The 25,613-nt window shown below is 41.3% G+C and overlaps 2 protein-coding genes across 6 annotated transcripts in view; one reads left to right on the top strand and one right to left on the bottom strand.

Annotated features, from left to right (window-relative positions):
• LOC143150743 (fibroblast growth factor receptor homolog 1) overlaps window positions 1-25,613 on the bottom strand; it is a 102,815-nt gene that overhangs the window by 49,271 nt on the left and 27,931 nt on the right. The window contains exon 1 of one of the 2 annotated variants that reach the window (XM_076319206.1): window positions 8,379-8,741. The exons of the other annotated variant lie outside the window; for it this stretch is intronic. The gene's annotated coding sequence lies outside the window, so the exon portion shown is untranslated. Of the gene's footprint in view, window positions 1-8,378; window positions 8,742-25,613 lie in introns of those variants that run through there. 2 annotated transcript variants of the gene reach the window in all.
• The window catches only part of LOC143150747 (uncharacterized), a 170,007-nt gene continuing 161,190 nt past the window's right edge, over window positions 16,797-25,613 (top strand). The window contains exons 1-3 of one of the 4 annotated variants that reach the window (XR_012993168.1): window positions 16,797-17,686; window positions 18,467-18,723; window positions 21,245-21,281. Coding sequence is in view for 3 of the 4 variants with exons in the window: in XM_076319212.1 (XP_076175327.1) it covers window positions 24,314-24,670 (357 nt within the window). In the remaining variant the exon portion in view is untranslated. Of the gene's footprint in view, window positions 17,687-18,466; window positions 18,724-20,689; window positions 21,074-21,244; window positions 24,716-25,613 lie in introns of those variants that run through there. The other 3 variants (XM_076319213.1, XM_076319212.1, XM_076319217.1) reach the window with 3 other exon arrangements.

Here is a 25,613-nt window from a genome sequence, read left to right as displayed (position 1 = left end):
TACATTTAACATTTGTACTTTGAGCGTTTACCTACTGTTGCATTACTGCCTCGTTCACTCGTAAACAAGATTTATCGCAGTGTACAATGCCCGAGGCTGAAGGATACTACATTAGGAAGACTCAGGTTCACGAGATAACGAGTAACGGTATCATTAGCATATAATGAGTGTCTTTTTCAAATTCTCGAGTCAATTTATTCGAAACCGCGTGAAACGGAAACCGATGGTAACGACAAATTAGTCCGAAAACAGATTGACGCAGGTTAATGTTATCCGAAAATACCCGGAAGGGTGTCGATGCTTAAGGTAAGCCGCTTACTAGGGATATCCGCTCGAACCCTATGGGAGTTTACGGTGAAAGTTCCAGTATCCAAGATGTGGGTGGTCTGAACGTCGAATTTCACCGAGAAAAAAAAAAAAAACAAATGTTCCTTTCGGTTGGTAACTCTCTGATGATACAACCCTCGCATCGTGTTTCCATCCCCCTTTTATACTCGACAAATTCTCATCCGGTTCCGGGATTCGGTAAAAAAAATTCTGATAATTAAATTGTACATTATTGCACACCAATTGAATATTTATAGAATTGTTGAAATTCATATTAGTTGTAACATTGGAATTTATAGGTTATACGTAGATTATTACTACAGATTGTATTTTATCTAAGCACTCTTTGTGTCACTATAGCGAATACACTTTTAGGTTAGAAACCCCAGTTTTTTGCATCATCCTGTACAGAAATGTCGAGTACAAACATTGTTACCAATCGCTCAGGACCTTGCGTTTCGTTCAGTGTCTGAAATTATCCTCCGGCGTCAACTTTTACGCCTAATGCGAACGTAACAATAAAATCTTACGTCCCTGTGTCCATTTATGTCGTGTTTACAATGGCACACTCGCCTATTTACCGTGCACTTAACATCGGAATGCATCGCCACGGGTGTTCATGGAAATCTTGTCATCGAAATCTTTCGATTCTTCATCCCCTCTTAGGACAGAAAAAAGAACCGGAAAGTTGAATTTTGAAAGCCCAGAAGCTTCCTGGTGAACTCACTCCATTAATATTTGTCAAGTTTTAGTCCGTTACTGGTAAATATTCCCAAGCCCACTTCCTATTCCTTTCTCGCTTCTTACTGCTGCTATATTACCATATTACAAAAACGTGATCTACGAAATTTGAAGAAGAGTAAACTAATCTTTGTCACTAGCAAATATCCCTAGGCTAACCTTCGATTCTTTTTCTTCTTCCACTACTGTTGTATTACCATACTATAAAAACGTGATCTATGAAATTTGAAGAAGAGTAAACTAATCTTTGTCACTAGCAAATATCCCTAGGCTAACCTTCGATTCTTTTTCTTCTTCCACTACTGTTGTATTACCATACTATAAAAACGTGATCTATGAAATTTGAAGAAGAGTAAACTAATCTTTGTCACTAGAAAATATCCCTAGGCTAACCTTCAATTCTTTTTCTTCTTTCACTACTGTTGTATTACCATATTATAAAAACGTGATCTATGAAATTTGAAGAAAAGTAAAGTAATCTTTGTCACCAGCAAATATCCCTAGGCTAACCTCTAATTCTGTTCTCTCCGCTTTCATTGGATTATAATACTACAAAACTATGGTCTACAAAATATGGAAGAAAAGTAAAGTAATCTTTGTCACCAGTAAATATCCTTAGGCTAACCTTTAATTCTGTTCTCTCTCCTTTCATTGGATTATAATACTACAAAACTATGGTCTACAAAATATTGAAGAAAAGTAAAGTAATCTTTGTCACTAGGCAAATATCCCTAGGCTAACCTCCAATTCTCTTCTCTCTCCTTTCATTGGATATTACAAAACTGTGGTCTACGAAATTTTAATAAACAATCTTTGAAATTTCTCTGGTGTACTTAACAGAGCATTGACGTACTTGTGGCCGATGAACAAAGAAGTAACATCGACTCTTGGAAGCCTTTCAACGTTTGAACCACAAGAATTTCACCGGCCCGATGGCGTTTTACTTCTCGCGCGCGTTTTAGACGATGCTTTTAACCCGGACCTCGTAAAAAAAGAGAGAAAAAAAAAATAAAAATAAAGGGGAAATAGTGGTTCGACCCATAAAAACGGAGGCAGAAGGTTTCGGCCAGCGGTGTTTCTAACCCCTCCGGGATACCAGCGCCTTTATGCTCGAAATTAACTGCGGATTTTGTTTGTATCTCGCGATAGGGGCCATTGGAAACCGGGGGTAAAATTTGTTTCTGCCTTCCGTGAGTCACCGGTGGCTTTCAGGCGACGTGTGTCTGGCTATTGTTTATTTAATCCGTCGTAGACGCGCTAGATATTTTATTATCGAATTTCCTTGGGATCAAATAACCTCAAAAATGTTTACATTAAAACACTGCGCAGATAAAATTGAAATTGTAGAATTCTCAAAAAATTCAATTTTTTAACAATTAAGGAAATAATTCTACAAAATCCAATGTGGTCTAACATAAAATGTTAGATTATTATGTGTCTGTAGAGAGTTTAAAATTGCTTAAAAAAAGTCATTTCAAAGTATAGTCTTAAGTACAAGTATCTATCTCGATAACTTTGGAAAGACTGATTTTGCCACGAATATATATATATATATATACAAAAAGTTATCTTGTGTCTCTCAGAAGATGACGTTGATTATATTTTATTTTAATTTGGCTCAGGCGTACGTAACCTCTACCGGTGAGTAGAGATTTATTTCTGTACGGTTCCTCGCTTCGAAGATTGAAATATCACGATATACTTCGGAGAAACAAAGCTTCTTACGAAAACAAGAGCAAAGTAACCTGCTGCTGCGTCCTGCTACAAAACACGACGTTGAGTTCAGGGTCGTTTCATGCTCGCCTTTAAATTTCGGCCCACGGATAAGGTCAGAATTTCTTTTCCGGCGCGTGCTCGCGCTCGTAGACTAAATACCAGCATTAAATTAGGGAGGCCAGTTCGAACGAGGCGCCCTGGTGTGTAATATAAACGGCCAAAATGAATTACGAGTAGAAAGGACCGTGTCTGGGCGAGAAGGCAAACACCTCCAATTTTCAAATTTGGGCATTCGAACGATCTTTGCGTTACAAAATATTCTCAAATCGAAACCGTAACTTTCAAACATCATCATTGGTCCCAAGAATCGTTTACGCGATTTCCCTTGCTAATTTTCTAAAGTTTGCATCAGTGCTGTTGAACGAAATAGGACAAGTACCAATTGAAAGTAATTTTTAACAAGTGAGGTTAGGTGTGGGTTAGGTGAATTTTATTTTTTTAGTGTCTTGTAGTTAATTGTATTTTTTTAGTGGTTTGTATCCGTACTTCCATGCATGATTAGTATGTCCAATAATAGTAGTAGTAATAATAATAATAATAATGATGATGACATTTAAAGTCTTTCATTCTTATTATTCTTTCCACCGATCGAGTACACTTTATTTGATACATTTGAACGTAAACGTGATTCACAAACTGTAATAAACCTTTTACGGTAAAAAAAAAAAATTGTAAAGAAAAAAGCAGTCACCGCTAGGAACTCGTCTACTACCAGTTTATAACTGGAAATTAAAAAGAAGAAACCAGATATCCCCAGAAAGATAACCAAATCCACTGGAGACCCCGATAAACGCTCGACTTTCTCGGTCAGTCGACTATTCCCCAGAGTTCTTCGTTCCCCAAGTGTCTCGCGGTTACAACTCGCTGAAACTTAAAAATGTCCCCGTACCAGTTTACCTTTCCAACGAAACACACTACGTGCACGAGCGCTCGTCCACTTGTTGCACGCGCTCCGGTGCAGTTCGCCAAATCGCTGTTACGCAACCGCGCAGGCGCAAAAGGCTTTAAAACGATCGGTCGGGGCGGTCGCTTCGAAGTCCCAGTCGGTCGCGACGGATTCGCCTTGTTCGGCGCGCGATGCTCGCCATCTTCGGCGCTTCTCGCGATCGTCGAGCGACGATAGAAAATCCCGTGATGCGCATAGCGATACGTTTCGGGAACGTGCCGAGCCTCGCGAGGAGCGAAGGGAACGCACCGTGCACGTACCTGGAATATTTATTTCGCGAACGGAATGCCCACGGTTTACGTCGCGTTAAAGCCCAGCGTTCGTCGAACGTTGCGAAAATACGTCTATTCGATCGGTTTCAATACTAATCCATATAAAACGCGTCTTCGCTGCGACCAAGATCGCGCAGCAAGAATAATAAGAAAATTCATACGGAGAACCGGCCAGTCGCATCGCTTTGACGCCCAGGCACATCGGTTCGGCGCTAAGCCAAGCATCAACGCTTACCGATTTACGCGTAGAAAAATATCGAATGAATGATTCCTTGATATTTCTGTATATTTTATCTTTCGATAAAATGAGAATAAATAATAATACGTCGAAGATAGAATGTTCGCCGAAGAAAAATGATAATAAGTTATAACAAATGGTTGACGTTCTCTGAAGAAAAGTATGAACCATTCGTCGTCTTTAAGTATATTTCAGCTGCGCAACGCTTAGAATCGATTACTATCAGGGAAATGAAAGTTTCGAAACAGATTTACCTCGAAGCGCACGTAAGAAGACCCGTCGTTCCCCCAAATATCTTATTTTGATACGCGAGGAGAAAAGAAAAAAAGCGCCGCGTGGCAGTGGTAGTTTAGCTGGCTGGGTAGCTAAAAAGGGACACTCCGGCTACACCCGCGTGAATAACAAAAGGCTCGTGGAACGTGTGTCGCGTCCAAAGGAGAACGAAGGGATCGGTGAACAGGGAAGTGCGCCGCGTGATAGTGGAATATTCATTCTAAGCTCGCGATCGTCAACGCGATCGCGCGATGAATTCATTGGCGAATTAAAACGAACAGAGACCCCTCGGGGGCCCTTTTGACGATCTGTCGTTTAGAATTGGTATATAGGCGGCGCTTTCATTCTACCTACGTCCTGATAGTTTCCGATCGGGAATTTCTCTTCAAGTAAAGTCTATCGATTAACTTCTTATTTTCCAACCGATGACGAAGAAAAGTAATCGAAAGTTTCAAATACAATATTTTGTTACGGGAGAAGCACTTTTTAAAACTTCCCGTTTTCGTTGCGATTATTAGAAAAGAAAATATTCTTTCCGATTATGAGCATTTCAAGTCTAATAGAACGTATGTTTACTCAAATTTGTGCACAATCTTTGTGCATTGTGTGTACAATCATTTTGTGGAATTCGTTTACGATTTATAGTACGACTATCCGACAAGATTTGTTTTTTAGTATGCGTATAAATTACTTTAAAGTTTAACGTTTACACAAATTTGTGCATTATGTGTACAGACGATTTATAGGATTCTTCGTTTCGCACAAGTAGCGGTAATATACTATTATAATTATTTTCAATGTTTCGCTCGCGAAGGTAATACGGTATTACGCGTAACGTTACATGGTCACGAAAGTGCCATGATTCCATCACAGTTTACACGGCTGAATGATAACGAGACGAAACCGTTTTTTTATCAAATTCTCTACCTTCGGTTTACACAAGTATGGTTTATCGTCACAGAGCTTATCAGAGGCACCGGGGTTCCTCTCGGTTGCAGGTACGTTTAACGCCAGCGGGTCCAGCGACTAGATAACGTTTGATAACGTTATCGGCCTAGCACAAGAATGTTGTCGTGGCCCTTGCACCATACGTCGTTCAAGAGTTCAAGTTCAAGCGCGGCAGAACGCTCGTCGTGCAATTTTATTTGCAAATTAATTTTTATCACGTCGAAGAATAAACTAATTTTCATTCTAGAAAATGGTAAATTAATTTCTATTATATAAAATGGTAAACTAATTTCTATTTTATAAAATGGTAAATTAATTTCTATTGTATAAAATGGTAAATTAATTTCTATTGTATAAAATGGTAAACTAATCTCTATTGTATAAAATGGTAAACTAATCTCTATTGTATAAAATGGTAAATTAATTTCTATTTTATAAAATGGTAAATTAATTTCTATTTTATAAAATGGTAAACTAATTTCTATTGTATAAAATGGTAAATTAATTTCTATTGTATAAAATGGTAAACTAATCTCTATTGTATAAAATGGTAAATTAATTTCTATTGTATAAAATGGTAAACTAATCTCTATTGTATAAAATGGTAAACTAATTTCTATTGTATAAAATGGTAAATTAATTTCTATTGTATAAAATGGTAAACTAATCTCTATTGTATAAAATGGTAAATTAATTTCTATTGTATAAAATGGTAAACTAATCTCTATTGTATAAAATGGTAAACTAATTTCTATTGTATAAAATGGTAAATTAATTTCTATTGTATAAAGTGGTGAACTAATTTGTTTCGTGTAAAATGGTGATCTACATAGAATAATATACAAATGTTTACTACAGAAAGTGATAAACTACAAAATCGTGAACGAATTTTTACAACGTAAAATGTCGAATTAATTTTCACTATATAAAATGGTAAACTACAAAATGATAAATTATAAAATGATAAATCACAAAACAGTAAACGAAATTTTTCAACATGCATAATATTTTAATATCTAACACGACACACAAATTTCGTCCTCATAGAAACTCGAACCAAAATACCACGTGAAATAAAATTACCATTTTTACGAACCGATGTCTAGATGCATATCGTCCAACCGAAACTGTTAACCGATCCATAAATAATATTTTTGTATTCGGATCTACGCTGAGTAAGCGACTGTCATTTTTTTTTTTTTTTTTACGTTCTACGCTTATTCGCGTTCGAAAATTCATTTTACGCGCCACCGGCGCCTCGTGAGGCCCTTCTTCAGGGAAGTGCCTTTGTGACCAGGATCCCTTTCTCCTGTCACCCAACAAACATCTGTTCAACGAGCGCTAGAAACATTTTTTTCAATTGCGCAGGCCCGTCGGAACAGAGCACGCCTTATGTACTCGGGATCCATTCGGGAAAAAAATTAATACAAATCACTTCGTTACAGACGAAAATTTATACTCCTCGGTCTCATTAACGAGATCGTATATGGGACACAGAAGCGAGCCGAGGATCTTTTTGTCACGGTTGCTTTTACGATTGTCGCGTTGGTATTTCTACAGAAAGAAATGGCAAACACTCGCACGAGACTATAATTAAACTACTCTGGATGCTCGAGTCGATGAAAACAACAGGTATGCAAACCTTTTGGCATTACGGTACGGACAGTTTTGTACAATTGTTTAACCATTTATTGAATTTTTCTGCACACTTACGAGTACGATTATTGAAAAATAAATTGCGAAATTAATTCGGCGCAGCTTGTTTTCGCCGGCACTGATTAATTCAGCGATGAAAAGGTTAATTCGAGGCCAACGAGATAGTTTTTTTTCCCCACAATTTGTAAATTGCAAACGTAGCACGTAACCTTGTTGTCCAGTAACGAATTTATTTTTCGATGAGATTACGCCAAAAAGAAGAAATCCGTTATTTAATTAAATTTTCCATCGCGTTGTTTATTTATTTTATAAATCCAACGAGTGGAATTCACTCGAATGTCCCGATATTCCCGTCGCGTTGAGTGCGTTTTATTAAGTGTTCTCATTGCTCGCCCGTTGTGGCCAGTTATCCGATAAGAAACTATCAAGTGGCGCGAGAAAAACCAGGGAGTGCCGTTGAATTAAGTCACGCTTTTCCACGAGACTTCTCATCATATGTGTCTAACTGTAACTCTCAACTGTCCGCTTTGAATGGTATAGTACCGTTTGTGCGCGCGCATGCGCGTCATCGTTGCAAATTTGAAGCGTGAAGTCCACTTCACTCCACTAGCCCCGCAATAAACTTCTTAATTCGATTCGAATGGTTCAACATATACAATTTGATAGACCTCGAACGACTTCAGAAAGCGATTTAAAATACAATTTTTGAAAGGTCGAATTTTGCAAAATCCCTAATGTCTCGAATAATATGTATAAACGTATGCATACTCATTGCATTACAAAAGTAAATACATTATTGTTCACGTGTATTCATGTAGGAAAATATGTTTGAGTTATCCACATTTTTCTGTATTCAACATTTTCCCTCCCCGGTTCTAGAAGTCGTCACCCTCCATTTTGAACAACATTGCTACAAAGAGTCGACGAGCGAACCTTAAAAGAATATTTTACTCTTACTAAGTAAAAAAATTTCGCTGCAGTTTGATCTTCATCACGGGATCAATAAACGTAAAAGAAATTGCAATCAGTTCTATTTTTCAATTCGATTCACCGGATTGAATTTCTCTCTAAAAGTATGTCTCTATATTTATTTTCCAAATATATATTTCGTCTCTGAAAGTACGATTAAGGAAACAACTAGAGTTAATCGCTTCTAGCTTCTTTCAAGCACCAAGTGTTCGATCGATCAAATCCTACTCACCGATCTCAATTATTAACTTTCCACACTGTCCCGCGATGCATTGTTCTTCCTATTATCCGAGCGATTCGAGCACTCGATGAAAGTGTACACGTTTCCCCGATTCGGTTCGTCACACCGTTCGCCACTGTATGCGTTCGCCGATCCCCGTAATGGACGGTTTCCTGGGCAGACGGTGGTCGTACGAGTGACCAAGCAGACGCATAATCCGCGTGTCCATTGACGGCGGAGACAGAGCACACGAGCGACCGTGGTTTGCAGACCGAGGGGAACGAAGAAGACACGGGACGGACAGACAGACGAGCGAGACCACGGTCTCTTGACCCCGGGGTCTCGAGGAAGCCCGCGGACACACGAGAGGATCGATGTTTGTTTGCCGACGGCACGTTTTCGTCTGACAGCCCGTGGCCCGCCGCGTGTCGTACCTGACCACGCGCACGCGCAGGTCACCGCGGTATTGGCGCGCAGCGATCGGCGATTGGTTGTCCATTCATCGGTCCTACACGCGGTTCGGTTCACGTGCACCGCCCGCAGTGCATCGCGAACTCAGCTTCCGTACGTTTCGCAAGTGTTGAGCGCAGAGAGGGTGCATCATTGCACTTTTGACTACTTTACGAGAATCGTTTAAAAGGCTGTATACTCTTAAAAACATCAAAGATTAACTTTGTCAATATGGTAATTAAAAGAACGACGATGCCTTTTAACCCTACCGTGTGCGCACTTAATTTTATCATCGTATGTTGTATTTTTTAATCTCTTTTTTTCTAACGAAGGAATCGAAGCAACCAACAATAATGAAAAATATTGTATGTAGGTATCAAATCTACAAAGTCACTTTAAGCGAACTGATATGGGAAACGGACCAATGGCACATACACTTTATCTGACCTTTTCTCGCGTAATGCAAATATGTGTACGCGTAACATTAGATCGGTAAGTGAAGTGCTATTTCTACACTCTTTCTCGATTTGTAGCATTCGTTCACTAGTCACTTTGTACACCTGCTATGAAGTAATACTTCGATGAGGAACTGGCTCTATCTAAGAAGTAATATTTGCGAATCTACGTTTATCGTGACTTCTTTTTATTCCGAGATATAAAATACGTCCAGCAACGGGTCTTATTACAAGAACTATGTTTCATTATCGTCGTGGTAAAGTCGTTTGTAATTTATTTTTATTACTACTCCTTGTCATTTGCCACAGATAATTACTATTAGTTATTAGACAATAATTTTCTGAAATTAATGCGGAAACTAGTAAGTAAATATCAATAAATTAATATCATATACTCTTACTCACTGGTTTCTACATCGATATTTGATTCTTCGGTGAGGATAATCCAAGTAAAGAGGTTAACAAATGGAAAGCTATTATTGTTTAAAATTTCTTTCGCACTGGGACAATAACTCGAACTGTTAGAGTTATTGAGTTCGATATTTAAAATGTCGGTGGAATCACTTTCGATCAATGTTACTTCGATCGAGCATTCTCGATCGACAGAATATCCACGTTTATGGAGATGCAATCCGTGTTGCAACGATCGTCACCAACGCTCCGCACCGTGTTTGTAAAACGCGATTACACGCGTCGAACGACCAGTTTTATCGTTGGCTCGTGAAAGGTGCGAAGTGTCAATTCTTGGGCGCTGTTTACGGCGTTGGCGTTCTTCTTGACCTAGCTGAACAATGCAACGAATCGGTGAACGACCCTCTCGAGTTTTAACCACGCAATTGTCGGTCTGCAAAGACTCATTTAGTTCTTCCATTCGACTTATCCGAATCTCAATCATTTTTGATTATTTGTTTCTCCCTGATCGAATGACGGGGCAAAAGTTTCCATTTCACGTACCCGTCACCAGATGGCCACCAACGAAACCGTAAATTCAAAAACTTCACATCCAATATAACAAATTTTTTTTAAACATACGTTTTATTCAATATGACAAATTTTATTCTAAAAGTTATTCTAAAAAGAGGACAAATACACATACACGTATGCAAATATGAACTTCTTCCTTTTATTTTCATCCTTTAAAAATTACTCAAATATTAAGTTTGCAATACTTTTTAAAATGTATTACTTATGTTTAATGAAAAAAATTTGGCAATAAGGACATATTTTCTATCCTTTCGTTCGGTGCAAATGGGTTAAGGTAAATTTACGTTTCGTTTATATTCATCCTTCAAAAATTACTCAAATGTTAAGTTTGCAATACTTTTTAAAATGTTTATACTTATGTTTATTGAAAAAAATTTGGCAATAAGGGCATATTTTCTATCCTTTCGTACGGTGCAAATGGGTTAAGGTAAATTTAGGTTTCGTTTATATTCATCCTTCAAAAATTACTCAAATATCAAGTTTGCAATACTTTTTAAAATGTATTACTTATATTTAATGAAAAAAATTTGGCAATAAGGGCATATTTTCTATCCTTTCGTTCGATGCAAATGGGTTAAGGTAAATTTAGGTTTCGTTTATATTCATCCTTCAAAAATTACTCAAATATTAAGTTTGTAATACTTTTTAAAATGTATTACCTATATTTAATGAAAAAAATTTGGCAATAAGGACATATTTTCTATCCTTTCGTTCGGTGCAAATGGGTTAAGGTAAATTTAGGTTTCGTCTATTAATGTGAAAAAGTATGTTAAACCCATCGATTGCAAATTTTGCACACACTTCAAATAATAGGTTGCTCGATAAATTTTGTCGTTCGATAAAACTTATCGATCAACCTAGTACTATACTGTTGAATAAGTTTCATCGAACGACAAAACTTTTCGATCAACCGAGTACTATACTGTTGAATAAGTTTCATCGAATGACAAAACTTATCGATCATACTGTTGAATAAGTTTCATCGAACGACAAAACTTATCGATCAACCTAGTACTATACTGTTGAATAAGTTTCATCGAACGACAAAATTTATCGATCAACCTAGTACTATACTGTTGAATAAGTTTCATCGAACGACAAAACTTATCGATCAACCTAGTACTATACTGTTGAATAAGTTTCATCGAACGACAAAACTTATCGATCAACCTAGTACTATACTGTTGAATAAGTTTCATCGAACGACAAAACTTTTCGATCAACCGAGTACTATACTGTTGAATAAGTTTCATCGAACGACAAAACTTATCGATCAACCTAGTACTATACTGTTGAATAAGTTTCATCGAACGACAAAACTTATCGAGCAACCTATTATTTGAAGTGTGTGCAAAATTTGCAATCGATGGGTTTAACAAACTTATCGAGCAACCTGGTGCTGCTCAATAAGGTTCATCGAACGACAAAAGTATATATTTGTTCCCCAAGCGATTGTTCGTTTTCCAGTTGTGCATTTTTGCGTCCGTGGACGTTGAAAAAATCGTGGATAGTGTCTTTTTCGGTGTTAATCTTTCGGGTCGAAAAATTGAACAGCATCACGGAACGGGTTCCCGGAACGCGACTGAATGAATTACGAAAACGACGACGCACGTGCGCCGTTTCCGGCGTAGCAGGCAAATCACGACGTACTTCCGCTGGGTGCATTCGGGCTCGGGGCTCCCGAGCGCTCCCGACGACGATATGCCCGACACGAAACGGACACGCACTTTTCTGAATTACGTGAACACATTTACAATGCTCCGCGGAGATCATCCCAACGATAAACGTTGCCGCTTCGCGCCACCCGGGTTTCATTCAAGTCCCTTTGAAAACGTTGCGCCGAGAGTTCCGTTCCAATCGATCGGATGTACGACGGTTGGCAACAATGGCAACCGATTCTCGCGCGCTTTTTCGAAATCGATAGCGCCTGGAATTTTTTTTCCACGTTTTACCTTATTTTTGGAAATTGCTATACAGATCAAATTTGCGCGCAGATAAAAGTTTCGAACGACGAGTAAAAGGTGAGAAATAAATTAAAAAGTATATCTTTTTTATACCGAATAGAATTTCGTTTGAAAATATTCAATTTCGTTCGGACCGAAATATTCAAATGAATTATAAAATACGAAAGATTGTTATTAATATTAGAAAATTATTATTAACGTTTGTCAAGGTTTGAAATCTTTATCCAAAGTCGATACGCGGAATGAAAATTGCGTTAAGGAACAGGAAGTTCGTGATCTTGGATCAAGATATAGAATACTACCCGGATGCATGAAAAGGACTCGGTTCACGAATGGAGAGCAGTTCTAGATAATATACGTAAGTGCACCACTTTCTAAACATTACCGTAGAAATTCTATAAAAATTGCTCCGAATCGATTTAGACGAACTTTTACAGTATTATTAGCTGCTGAAAAGTTTATCTTCCAAGTGTCTTGAGTCACATGACCGACCGAGCAGTTTAATGCGACTAATATAATCCCGATGTTCGAGCACGATGCTTGCGTCGAATTAAAAACGTGGAAAATTCCACGTCCTCAACTTTTCCCTTCGTACAATCGGAACCATTGAAATTCTAACCTCTCGTCGAAAACTTTACGAGTCCAGAGACTATTAAAATCTCCTGAACAAATCTGAACGACGCCGAAAAGGGTAATAAAAGCCACCAACGGCTTTTGATTTTTCCACAAAGCGGCTATTATTTCATCCTGCATCTGAATATAATTTGTATAAATTCTGGGAACGACTGGATCCGTGTAGACGTCCAAAGGGCCCTTTGGAGCGCCGCCATTACCGGAAAATCATTCACGGTGTCACGTGGCCCTCCCATCGCGGAGGAAGTCCTCTAATGAACCTCCTCTCGAATAATACGCAGCAGATGCCAGTCGTCGCGTTCTTAGTTTCTCGTGGTTGCTTCGAACCTTTATCTCGAATTACTCGATGGAAACTTCTCGTCGAACTTGGCTCCAAGATATTGTGGTACGCATATGTATCGTGGAACGTTCGTGGGATCGTCGTTCGTCATTGATTGGCTAACTTACTAATGTCCTTTTGCTCGTTTCGTGCGAAGCAATTAGAATTAATTCGACGAGTAGCACTGTGTTGCATACTTAACAACATGTTGCAACGAATACTCGAGGGATCTTCGAGAAAGGTCTATCATTTTCAAGGATTATTAAAAGTGAGCAACACGGAGCAAGATCGAGTTGGTTTCTAGGATAAGTGGAGATATGGTTTCAGAACTGATGTATATTTAGTTTTCGTTCACACAGATATCAGCAGGTATTAACCACGTGTTTCTCGTCTACTGTAAAATAATATTTTCAATTTTACTTGCAACTTTCGAAAAAAGTACTGTGAACTTAAGGTTTCGAATTAATTTGGGTACAACGGTAGGGACAATTGGGGCCACCGATTGGTCCCAATGTTTGCTCTCAGAAATGGCGCGAAACTTTCAGTTTAGACGTACATCTAGTCTGATAAAAAATTAACTGTATCCAAGCGCAATGTACAATCATCCCCTTTGTTAAAGATTCGAAATCTTCTAAAATCCATGGTGACCTGTTGAACTACAAAAAAATTCCATTTTGGTCGTACATTTCACTGACGATTTTCTGAACCAGAGTATATAACCCTCTCTAAGACACCCACTTTCACCGAGTTTTAAGAGTACCAATAAACCTAACACGCGAACATAATTCTTCCGTGATCGTCGCGACACCCGATAATCGAAGAGAGAGGAGCTCCATCGAAAGAAGGCTTAATCCAGCCATGACTTCACGGACGAGGGTTCGGCACGCGATAAACGGTCGGGGAGCGAATGGTGGGCGTTTTATGCTAATCAACCGGAGCGTTTCGCGTCAAAAGGACCACCACCGGAAAGCAAAAATCTCGCCACAATGGCCCGACACGCTCGGGCTTTCACTCGCGCCGAGTATTATCGTTGTTCGAGATGAAACCCCTGTTCGTTTTGCTACTATCGTCTCGACAATGTTGCTGTGTACAGGGTGTATCGTATTCTATGAGATCTGGAACCGGTGGATACGCGAACAAATTCATGAAAACACCCCAAGATTCTTCTGTTAAACGGTCCCCAAAGTCTCTGTGTGTGAATAATTATTGCTTTACGTTCGAAAGAAGCAGTCAAAGTGACCACTAGTTAGAAGTGGTCAGTCTCGGAGAGTTCCAGTGACTGATGTTTACAAGAAACAATTGTATTGCACATTTCGTAGCTTTCCAACGTTTCTAGTGGGGCGTTACGTTGATGATCCTAGACGTCCTCGTGAATAATAATTAAGTGGATTCTAGTGTCGGAGTGGTTCGTGAAACCACATGCCCCAAGGTTTCTCTTCAAACTATCCCCGGAGCATCTATGTGTAATCATCAGTTGTTGATTCACGTTTGAAAAAAGTTGTTAGATTACTAGCTAGGACATACTCCTCGACAGAAGTAGCCAGTCTCGGACTGTCCATATCTGATGCTTGAAAGAAACATTGCATCGCATATACCCTTCCGAAGCGAAATATTTCCATGTTAGTTTTTCTTTTGTTTCGTATCCTTTCAATGTTCCAAGTGGGACGTACACAGAGAATGTTAGACCTCCTCGTATAAAATAGCCGAGTAAATCGTAGCGTTAGGGTAGTTGGCACCAGTTGACCCCCCAGTTCTTACCGGTTCAACAGGGCGACTGAACCGGCTACCGCTTTGAACGCGAGGCAAAGGACGTGTTCCGTTCCCCGAACTAGAAAGTGCAACAACTTAAACAAACGTGTACACGATAGTAATGAACCGAGTTGCCAGGATGTCTGGCTTACCGTGGCTGCACCCGTTGGTAACATCAGGTAGTCCGTTGCTATACTGCTCGAGAACGGTAATATTCAAAGGAACCTACCAGTCGCTGATACCCTGAAAGGACTCTGGCTCGAGGCCAATTCGACTCGAGACGCATGTTGAATTCAAGGTTAACTTTAAGGGCGAACAAACGCCACACCAAGAGGTCCTTGGCTCGTAGACAGACCGACCACGCACACACGTACCTAACTTCAGGGCACTTAGTCCGGATTTTTAATCAGATTACAAGATACCGGGGATTCGCTCGACCGATTAAACAGCCTACAACCACCCACGTTTGGTCACCCACTCGCACCGAAAGTGGTCATTTCGACTATTTCTTCTGGTAGTACGATAGAAAACACGCTATAAATCGACGCTAGGCCGAGTGATTTAAGACGCACGCTCGCGTGAACTTTCTTCCCTGTACCACGGGAGACCGTGCCATCCACGCATTAACGAACACCCTGTATACGGACAGGCCGTGTCTTCCCCGACGAGTATAAATCTCCTCGATCGGAGCTGCAGAGACAAATACTGTTGTCAGCGGATGACAAGCCGTTTACAAGCAGAGGAAACGAACGTTGGTAGCCTCGGCGTAGAGATAGCCGGTCTGGAACGGGGATCATTTGTCGCGGCGATCTTTCTAACGCTGTCAAACGCTGCCTCGCGCTCGCCTAGCCGTGCATTACCTGTGATTTAATGCCACGCGCCGATTTCGCGAACGATCGGCGTCCTGGCTGGCCATAATGGCCTTTTGTTCCGGCGATAATGCAGTACCGCGGTAAGTTCTTGTTGCGACACGCTTCGAGGACTAACTGGTTTCGGTGAGATCAGTTTTCGGCGATACGAGCGGGAAGGAAGCGTTGTCTAGGTTAGGAAATGTTTTCAGATCGATCTGGAAATTTTCTTGTTACTCGATAACCAGGGATCTTTCTTGTCAGACCGATCGCTTGGGATTTAGGTACAAATGGAAAGTTTACTACCTACACCTAAACCCTTTGTTACCGTATCTCGGGTAATTTATATTGTACGTCTTGAAAATATTGGTGTTTATTTGAGATTCTGTGCGAATACTACTATATGATTTCGTTTATGTGTATTTTTATTTTGTGGATTCTAAGGTTGGTACACTGCATGTACGTTCAGTGCAGTAGCTGAGAATTTTTCTTCCGGGAGTGATTATTTGTGTAATGATGTGTTTTACTCGAGAAACTACTTGTAAACAAGGCTCCGTGATTGAAAGAGGTTTGGGATAATAGGAGATTATGGCCTCGAATATATGCAGTAGAATTTATTTTACGTGTAATCGTATCAATCTTGATAGTAGACGTTAAAAGGATTGCAATCTTTGTCTAATCTGTTTGGAATCTACGTGCCAGATTTATGGCACACTCTTAGCCAATCAAATTCGTTCCCGGTCTTTTATTTACGAAAAGTTCTCGAGTCGAATGTAGTTTAAAATATTGATTGTTGCGTTGATAACTCCTTTGCGAAAATAAAAGAAGAACGATACCTCGGTTTAGGAAATTGGAAAAATTAGAAATTGAAAGTTTTTTCGACAAATTAGAAGCAACCGTAACGTTACGTACGCAGTGGTATCAAGGATCTGAATAAGTAATGGTGGCACTCCTGAAAAGTAATCACGTGATCGATACTGTAATGGCCGTTAAAATGTAACCGGAAAAGTGTTCGTTTATACCTTTTTTACAAATATACTTAACAGTTTTTAAAATAGACATTAACAATCGAAAGTCTCGGTACATTCTCCGATATTATACGACTAGTGAAGTGTTAAATATCCTGTAATAGAAAAAGTAACCTTTAGATTAAAGAATAGACTATCGAAAAGTTTAACGCATTATGTCGCGCCGAAATATAACCTCTCTCGTGAAACACGCTAATTCGAATCCACGTGTAAAGTTCATCGAACAGTGAAATGTCAACGACGGCCGAAAAAGTGACGTTTAGGGGGGAAAAAAGGAGTGGATAGTGTTAGATTTCGTAGAAACTTTCGGTATTCGACACTCCCAGGATGTAAAAGTCCACGTTAACAGGACAAAGTCCAGGCACCAGGAGCCACGACTCTTCGTTCAATCGACCTCGTTCTAGTGGCTGCTTTCTCGTCGCGCGACAATGAACCGTAAAATCAGGCTTTTACATTAGAATGAACCCACATGTGACATAAGCACCAAGTTCTCGACGTAACGTCGCACAATGACCGATTCACGGTCACAGTCCTAGCGACAATACGCGCTTGTTTGGCGCGGCACAATGAACAAGCGACAATTCGTAGACCCGCGGGAGGAGACACAGCTGCACGTGAGAAAATATTTGGGAACCTGCAGTTTGTTTCCGTGAATGCTCGGTTCACGGTACTGCGGCACAAATATCGATAAATATAGTATACGTCGAACGATCTGTCCGCGAGCGCCGAAGGCCGTGAAACCGTATCAAAATATTCAAATAGTCCGAAGCGAATTTGAGGTTATGAAATTATTACGTCTGGTCAGTCGTGATGGATTACATCAGCAACGAGAATTATCGTCCGTTTCTTGTAACACCTGTTCCAACGAAGGTCGAATTACGTTCGACAAGGTATGTTTATTTTAATTAACTCAACGTTACTCATTGATAAAATAACAAAGCCTCGATCGAATTAAATGCTTGTAAAGTTCAAATGAATTATATTCGCCATTTTATATATTACAAATAATCGCGAAAAGCCAAGTAACGAATTACGATTTTTTTCAATTAAAATTTAGAAACTTATCAAATAAGCGATATGCAAAATATTCTCTTAACGGAAAGAATGGTCCATGTTCATTTTCAGATGTCGTGTTCCCATTTTGGAGAACACTGTTTCAAAGCGATTAGAAAATTTCATTTCGTGTGTATTTTCTCATCGATGGAAATCAATTGAAGAAAAATAGAAAATTATACAATCTGCGCAGAACTGAATTTTATAATTTCACGATGCGAGGTGTACCGAGATTTCGCGATGGAAAAAAGTTGAATTCGTTTTTCGAAATCCCGATGCGTCTCGGTACCGTCTATCATCGGATTCCCGTCGGAATCGGGAACGAAAAGGTGTTTGTGCGAGATCGGGCAAAAAGCTGGCGGTAATCGGCACGAGCCGCATTCCGATAGCACTTTTCATTTCCTCGGGCTTCCGATAACTCCATTAGCTGGCAAGTAGCCGGTTGCTTAAGTACTCAATTAAATTCGCGCGTCTCGTCACTCTTTACATGAGCCCCGATTAACGCGACACGGTGGAATCCTCGTCGCGACAGTATCTCAAGCTCCCTCCCCCTCTGCCCGGTCTCCGCCGTGTCTTCTTTTCCTATTCACGCTCTCGACCAATCGGACGGCTTGTAGGAGAGCGACGGGGGCAAGAATTTCGCTGGTTCCTGGTGGGTCGTGCGGCGAACGTGGACGCGTCACCTCTCCGTAACGAGGGCTTATTTATCTGCCCCGCGATCAACCGTGTCAGCCGGACCACCGCGACGAAAACTGGTTTCCCTCTGAATGAGTAAAGACGACACGCGAGGACGTACCGGTTTCACGTGTCCGCATTAAAGATACCGGGGGCAGAGGCGGCACGATTCAATCGCGAAAAGTGCGAGACCAGGTCGGTACGTAGCTTGCTAGAACTACGAAGTGCTTTAATACGCCGGTATCGGCGCGTACTGATCACCTCGAGCATAATTCATTTGGGATCCTATCGCCCCAACGAAAGCCGTGACTAGGTCTGTGAATCAGTGGTGCTTTTATGTGTAGGGCACATCACCGTCTGAGGGACACTTTCAGCATGGAGATCGTGCATGTACCGCGTTGTCGAGTCAACGATTTGAAACGGTGAATGGATTCACTGTTACCAAAGGATCGCGACGTGGATTTTTATAGCTTCACGAAATTGGTGACTGGATCCGTGGCTTTATGGAACACATAGTTCAGCAGTTGGAGGACATACCGAGACTCGGTGTCGCGTGTGTACCGTGTTGTCGAGTAAGAAGTCGAGAAAAAGATCTGGAAATTGTTACTCGAACGAAACTATTAATTAGGCTTAGTAATGTCTTGAAACGAAACACTTGATTCGGTCTAATTGGACTGGGTGATACTGGAGCACGTATTACGTTGCCTAGTAAGAAGGTGTATGTATTCATTGTTTCTAGATGATCCGACACAGAGCATTTGAATCAGTAGTGGGATAGGAGATGCATGTATCGAGGTGTCAAGTGAATTGTTCGAAAAGATGAACGTATACATTGTTTCCAGAGCTAGACAAAGCTATAGCAACTGAGACTACGGTTGAATAGTCTTGACATACATTACATGGTTCAGTGGTTGGGCCAGGAGACACCTGGACCGTTGAAGTTATTGCGTTATCGGGTGAGGGGTTGTTCAAAACAGCACAGATATTGACGAACATCGTGTTACCGGATTAGAAAAGAAGAATAATGTTTTTGAACTACCCGGATGATATTATATATCATCTCGACGATACGCGTAACTATTTAGGTCGATTATTTGATAGTTGCAACAGGGGGCACCTAGTGAGTTTGTCATTTAGCCGTTTGATAAGAGAAATAAAAATACTACAATATTTCTCAAGGATCGGACTACAAGTCCTCGAAGAACAGGACAGCGCGTACTTCAGGATCACGATATCATCGCGAAGTCTTCTTCTCCGGGAATAAAATTTCGCAACAAATACATGCGAGTGGACGTCGAGAGGATAACGATTCTGCACGGATTTCCGTGGACAAGGAGTTAAAGTTGGACACGAAAGAAGGTCTCAGCGCCGAGAAGAGTAAACTGATGACGGGTTTAAGGCACTACAGATGGTATCTCCTCTGCTGTACATTGAAGGGGATTTGTTTTATTCCTCGTCACGTTGCGATCACGGTTTTCTCGCCGAAAGGCGCGAAACTGGAGAGCGAAACGAAGAGTTTCACGATGTTTCTGAAGAGCGAAACGAAACGGGATTACAGTGATTAAAAACACGAGTTAAACCGCAAATTTAAGAACCTGTAAGCCTCGAAATCAGCACGATTCGTTCGCGGTTGTATATTTTAATACAATTCCGCTCTCAACCACCCGGAATGGTATTCGTTGCCTCCTCGATGGCTTAGAAATTTCCTTAATCCTTGTCCGCGCAACCAAAATATACAACACTGTACCCCGTATATGGCGCACAATGCTTGAGATATTTAGCGATTACTTTCGTTCCATGAATTCTCGAAGTGCTTAATTTTCTTTACGTTTTAAACAATCTGAACTATTTTTGCCAATATAGTTCCAATGTCGGTTCGTCATCCCTCCAATCTCATACGTTTTGTCTCACGTGGTACCTCGGTTGCACAGCACGCGTGTAATAAGTTTGAACGTCGATCACTTAAAATCGTGAGCATAAATTATCTTTGAGAAACGTCACACGTCGTTAAAATGTCCAGAGAATGGTGATCCGGAACGGTTTCGCGATATTTTTCCAAGAACATAATTATTAGAAGAAACGTACAAATGGGTACTCGGTTGTGGGCAAAGAGGTTAAACCTAACCGCTGGAACAAGAAGGGAGCAAGAAAACGCAGAGATGATCGATCAGCGATCGTAGATCGTATCACTTCGAAGGCAATTATTCTGAAAGTCAGGTGCAGAGGGGATCGTTGGTAGAAAGAAGGCTGGCCCCCGAGCGTGGCTAACCAGTTTTGATCAAACGTGGAACAGGCCTGCCACAATGTAGTCCCGCGAAGCGCAGCTCGTGTACAACGATAAGGTGACCAGCCAGTGCACCACCGGTGTATATGTACAAGTTTCGGTACTGGCTGCGGAGGATCTTATCAATGGAAGCTGTACACGAGAAACGTCACGCGTAACGCGATAAGGCTGCGTTCCCGCTGCCTCGGGATGAAAAAAAAAAAGGACAAGTGTTCGAGCGGACGGGACTGATCGCGATCGGTCCCGGCTTATCGTAATTATTCAGGTACAATTATCGTCACGTTTCTGGCTGACATTGGGTGTTTAGCTGAGAGCGCAATCAGCAGCGGATCGAGCGATTGCTTCATTATTCCGAGATGATTTTTGATGCAATAAGTGTAGTGTGTCTCTGGAGTCTGATCGATACACGATGAACGTTCTCTTTTCTATTTTCCAGGTGAAGGATCTCTTGGCAGCTTGTTCCTTTTGGCGTTCACCAAGGTGACAGAGATGATCTCGTACGGGTATTAGGATGATTAGCGAATTCCCGATGCTGTCGCAAGCCCTGTTCCGGTACGATAGTGGTCCGCAGCCTGGCCAGAAGAGGCGCGAATCGGTCACAGAAGGTGTCTCGAATCGTTAGAGCGATATTCAATTGTAACGGACGTGAAAATATCCGTAACGTGATACACACGGTAGCGGAATGCCACGGGACTAAATCCTGGTCACGGTTGTTCTCTGTCGTGTTGTCACGGAGTTACCTTCGCCAGTTTCTGGAACTGCTTCTGTCGCGTTGACTCTCACTGTTCCTCGCTCTGGTTCTCGGTGTTTGCAGAGGCGAACGGGCCGGAAAAATCACCGTGACAGCCCGGCTATGGGGGGATTGTCGTAACCAGTTGCATCGGTGGACTTTATTCTCAATTTCCAAGGCGCGTGGAATGTCACTCGCTAAATCCCGGTACAACTGTCAGGTTGTTACAAAGTCACACCCAACGTTTCCTGGTTTTTGTCGCGTCGCGTTCATTGCGTTTCGCTCGAAGCAGCGTTTCAGTTACGCCAGACCCCTCCCCTTCGAGTACGAACAGAGAGAAAAATTTCGAGCACCTTTCCGTCGGATTGTCACATCGCTCGACGACTGGACACAGGCCTCGATAACTAGTTCCGATCGCAAAACCTCGCGACGCGATGCGAACACCCGGCGTAACGAATCTCGCCGTGTCCAAAGATGAGAAATCATCGGCTCAGCGACGGGGACTTAGGCTACCGAGCGCCCCGGTCGAGTAATCGCGATAATACGCTCGGCGTGGCACGCTTTTACGAAGGAAGCCGCGCTTGCATTCCTCGTTATCCTCGGATTGTTCTCGAAAACGATGAAACAAGTAGCGGGCTTGCATTAATCATCATTAAAGCGGCTAGCACAGGGTGGAAGTCGCTGCCACGAAATAATGAGACCGTTCTGCGTCGTAGATCGTGCCTCCTTAATCTCGATTGGCATCGAATAACATGGCTACCAGACATATTTTCCGTCTTCGTTTCTTCTTCTTCTTCTCTTTCTTTTTCTTTCTTTTTTTTTTTTTACATTCTCCTTCTTTTTCCCCTTCCCCCTAAACGAGGACTCTGTCCGTAAACTTAACGCGAGATTTTATCGGGAGAAATGAGCGCACACTTGGAAAAAAAAGGGGGAAGCCCACTCACGACCTTCTGGGAGGTATTCACGGGACTTATTTTCAATTCCAGACGATTAAGCCGAGATCGGATGACCCGGGGAGTGGGGGGTGGAGACGTCGCTCTGGTTGTACGATGAGAAATGGACCGATCGATGGAAAACGACGCGATAACGTTTTTCCTTTCATCGGACAGATATATACGTCGATCATAATTCACTTGGTCGCGGAGGAAGCGTCAGCTAGGAGTGTAAGGGAGGGGGAAGGGATGGTCGTTGTCCAGACACGGGCGCAGGCAATACACGCTCGCAATCTTTTCTAATTATCTCGTTCCAGCGCGCATTGCGGGCCGTAATCGGATATGCTAATGGGGAACAGGGAAACGCAACGTTGTTACCTATCTTTTTATGTCGCCCGTGCGCACCCTCCAGGAACGCAAGCTCCCCCTCTCCCCCTTCACCTCCCCTCCCCACACCACGCTCGGCGCGCTGCGCGGCTCGGGTGCGCAGCGACTCGCGACCGCGAGACCGTGCTTGATCGAAAGAAATATGCTTGGACGAAGTAATAACCGTATCCGTTAATAATAACCGTCGCGCTTACCGCGGAGCCCGTTGCAATTAACCCACCGTATGAATTATTGCCGCGTCAAATCGCGTTGAGGCATTCGTTTCTTCGTTTTTCTGTTAATTAGCGCGTTTCGATGGACTGCGAGGCAATTTTGTCGCTGGCGGGAAACCGTCATGGCGTTAACCCAGTCGGGGTGGCGGGGGTTACGAGGATCCTGTTCGTGACTAATGAGTAATCACGAGGCTGGAAGAATTGCGACATTCTGGCTTTGTATTATAAATTCTGTCCAAGTTCCCCGTCCCGGTGGCTCTAAGACACCTGTAGATTGCAATTAGTCCAGCACCTAACGCGATACTATACCTTACAATTGTTCGTACTCTGAGTAGACACGAAACAGTTGAAGAGAATTGTGACGTTCTGGGTCAAGTTTAAATTGAAAAGTCTCCCGCCACAATGACCCCAAGATACCTATAGGTTGCAATTAGTCCAATCTCTATCACGAGACTATACCTGAAACTTCTTCGCGCTAGATGTAGACGTGAAAGGGTATTGTCATGTTTTGGGTTTAAGTTTAAATTGAAAAGTCTCCCGCCACAATGACCTCAAGATATCTGTAGGTTGCAATTAGTCCAATCTCTATCGCGAGACTATACCTGAAACTTCTTCGCGCTAGATGTAGATGTGAAAGGGTATTGCCATGTTTTGGGTTTAAGTTTAAATTGAAAAGTCTCCCGCCACAATGACCCCAAGATACCTGTAGGTTGCAATTAGTCCAATCTCTATCGCGAGACTATACCTGAAACTTCTTCGCGCTAGATGTAGATGTGAAAGGGTATTGCCATGTTTTGGGTTAAGTTTGCACTGTAAAGTGTTTCAAGACATTTGTAGGTCCCTATCGTGAGACTATTCCTAGAAATCTATTCCTCGCACTTCGCGTAAATAGAGGTGAAACATTCGAAGAGGAATTGTGGTGTTTTGGAGTAAGTTTGCATTGTGAATTATTTCGAAGTTTTCCGTTACAGTGATCACAAGACACCTGTAGGTCCCTGTCACGAGCTTGTATCTAAAAATCTATCCCACGTACTTCACGTATATGTGAAACGGTCGAAAAGGAATACGACGTCCTGGGTTCAATTTGAAGCGTGAACTGTTCGATCGTTAGCACAGTGAGCCCAAGACACCTGTACGTTACCGTTAATTCAATCTGTATCACGAGACTATACCTAAAAGTGTGATCATCACGTTCTTTGTAAATGTGAAACAGTTTGAAGTGCCACGAGAAAATGTAACATCCTATGTTGTATCGCATAGTAAATCGTCTCGATCTGCCTCTCCTCCACTCGGTAAACAGCTTGCAATATCCGCAGATACTGTACACTTTTAGTTTTATAGATTACCTGCGCAACAGCGTAGGTACTTTATTATTTGATACTCGTAATATCTTCAATGTAGTTAAAATGGCCTCATCACGAAGAGCGGATGCGCGTATTTTTCGTGCATATATGCATATTTTACGCGCATACGTCTCGTATATTCTTTGCGAATCTTATGTGTGCATAAACGTCCGCAGTCTCTTGCAATTTAAAAAGTCGTTCAGCTTTTTTCTCGAAACCGTAACCATGATTAAATTGCGAACGAGGCACGTTCGGTGATGGCTGTATCTCCAATGGTTTTTGATGTACCTTAATAAAATTCGATTTGGAAATACATCGATGCGCGTACTTTTCAATGGGAACTAATTGAACGAGTAGAAATTAATAGTTCATTAAGAAGAAAATTCCAAAGTTAACCCGTATCTTTAACCCCTTAACGGGATTCGAGCACTTCCAACGAGTAACCTGTTCCGATAGTTCCTTGTCTGCTCTAAGCTAAATCCCCTTCCAATCAGTCGGAGATCTTTATATTCCTTCATCAGTATTCCACAAAGTTGCTGATGCAAAACTAGTTAGGATGGTTAACGCACAAATTAAATGCATGAAATTCCATCCAACTTTCAAAGCGAGTGAAACGTTCTCTTACTCTGTTTGGGATAGCTTCGTATCTTTCGGAGCTGGCAGAGGCTAAATCGTTATTTTAACGACGAGAGGTGTATTTATTGTGGTTCCACGCCTTCGAATTCCGCGTAAAAGCGATTCCATAGCGGAATCCTAGATCCCTTATCATCCAAACTCTTACGATGAGTCGCGATTTTTTTTACAATAAGTGCTCCTGATCGGTACTTTACTTAATTACCGACATAAAATTCCTCATTGTAGTAGGAACAAAATTGATTGACCGTTCAAGGTCGTAGACAGGCTACCCTCTTCATATGGCGTAATTATCTGTTCCGCTTCTCTCTGCCATATGCTGTCTATCTCTCAGAGAAGGGTGGGCAAAAAGTAGTCTTTCCTAACCCTAATTCACGGTCGAGTAAGTGACCTTGAGCGAAAAATTTATTTTCTTCTGAACATAGCGTCGAGAGAGTCAATGTTATTTTCAAAGTGGGAAAAGTGCTGTCTGTAGAAATATTGAGAGTAGATTTTCTACCTGACAATTTAATAATAATAATTAATAATAATTACATACTTATTTTACCGAATATTGAGTATAAATTGT

The sequence above is a fragment of the Ptiloglossa arizonensis genome, chromosome 8 (assembly GCF_051014685.1).
Source record: "Ptiloglossa arizonensis isolate GNS036 chromosome 8, iyPtiAriz1_principal, whole genome shotgun sequence".
In the NCBI taxonomy this organism is placed as follows: domain Eukaryota; kingdom Metazoa; phylum Arthropoda; class Insecta; order Hymenoptera; family Colletidae; genus Ptiloglossa; species Ptiloglossa arizonensis.
This window is presented reverse-complemented; position numbering and strand designations above follow the sequence as displayed.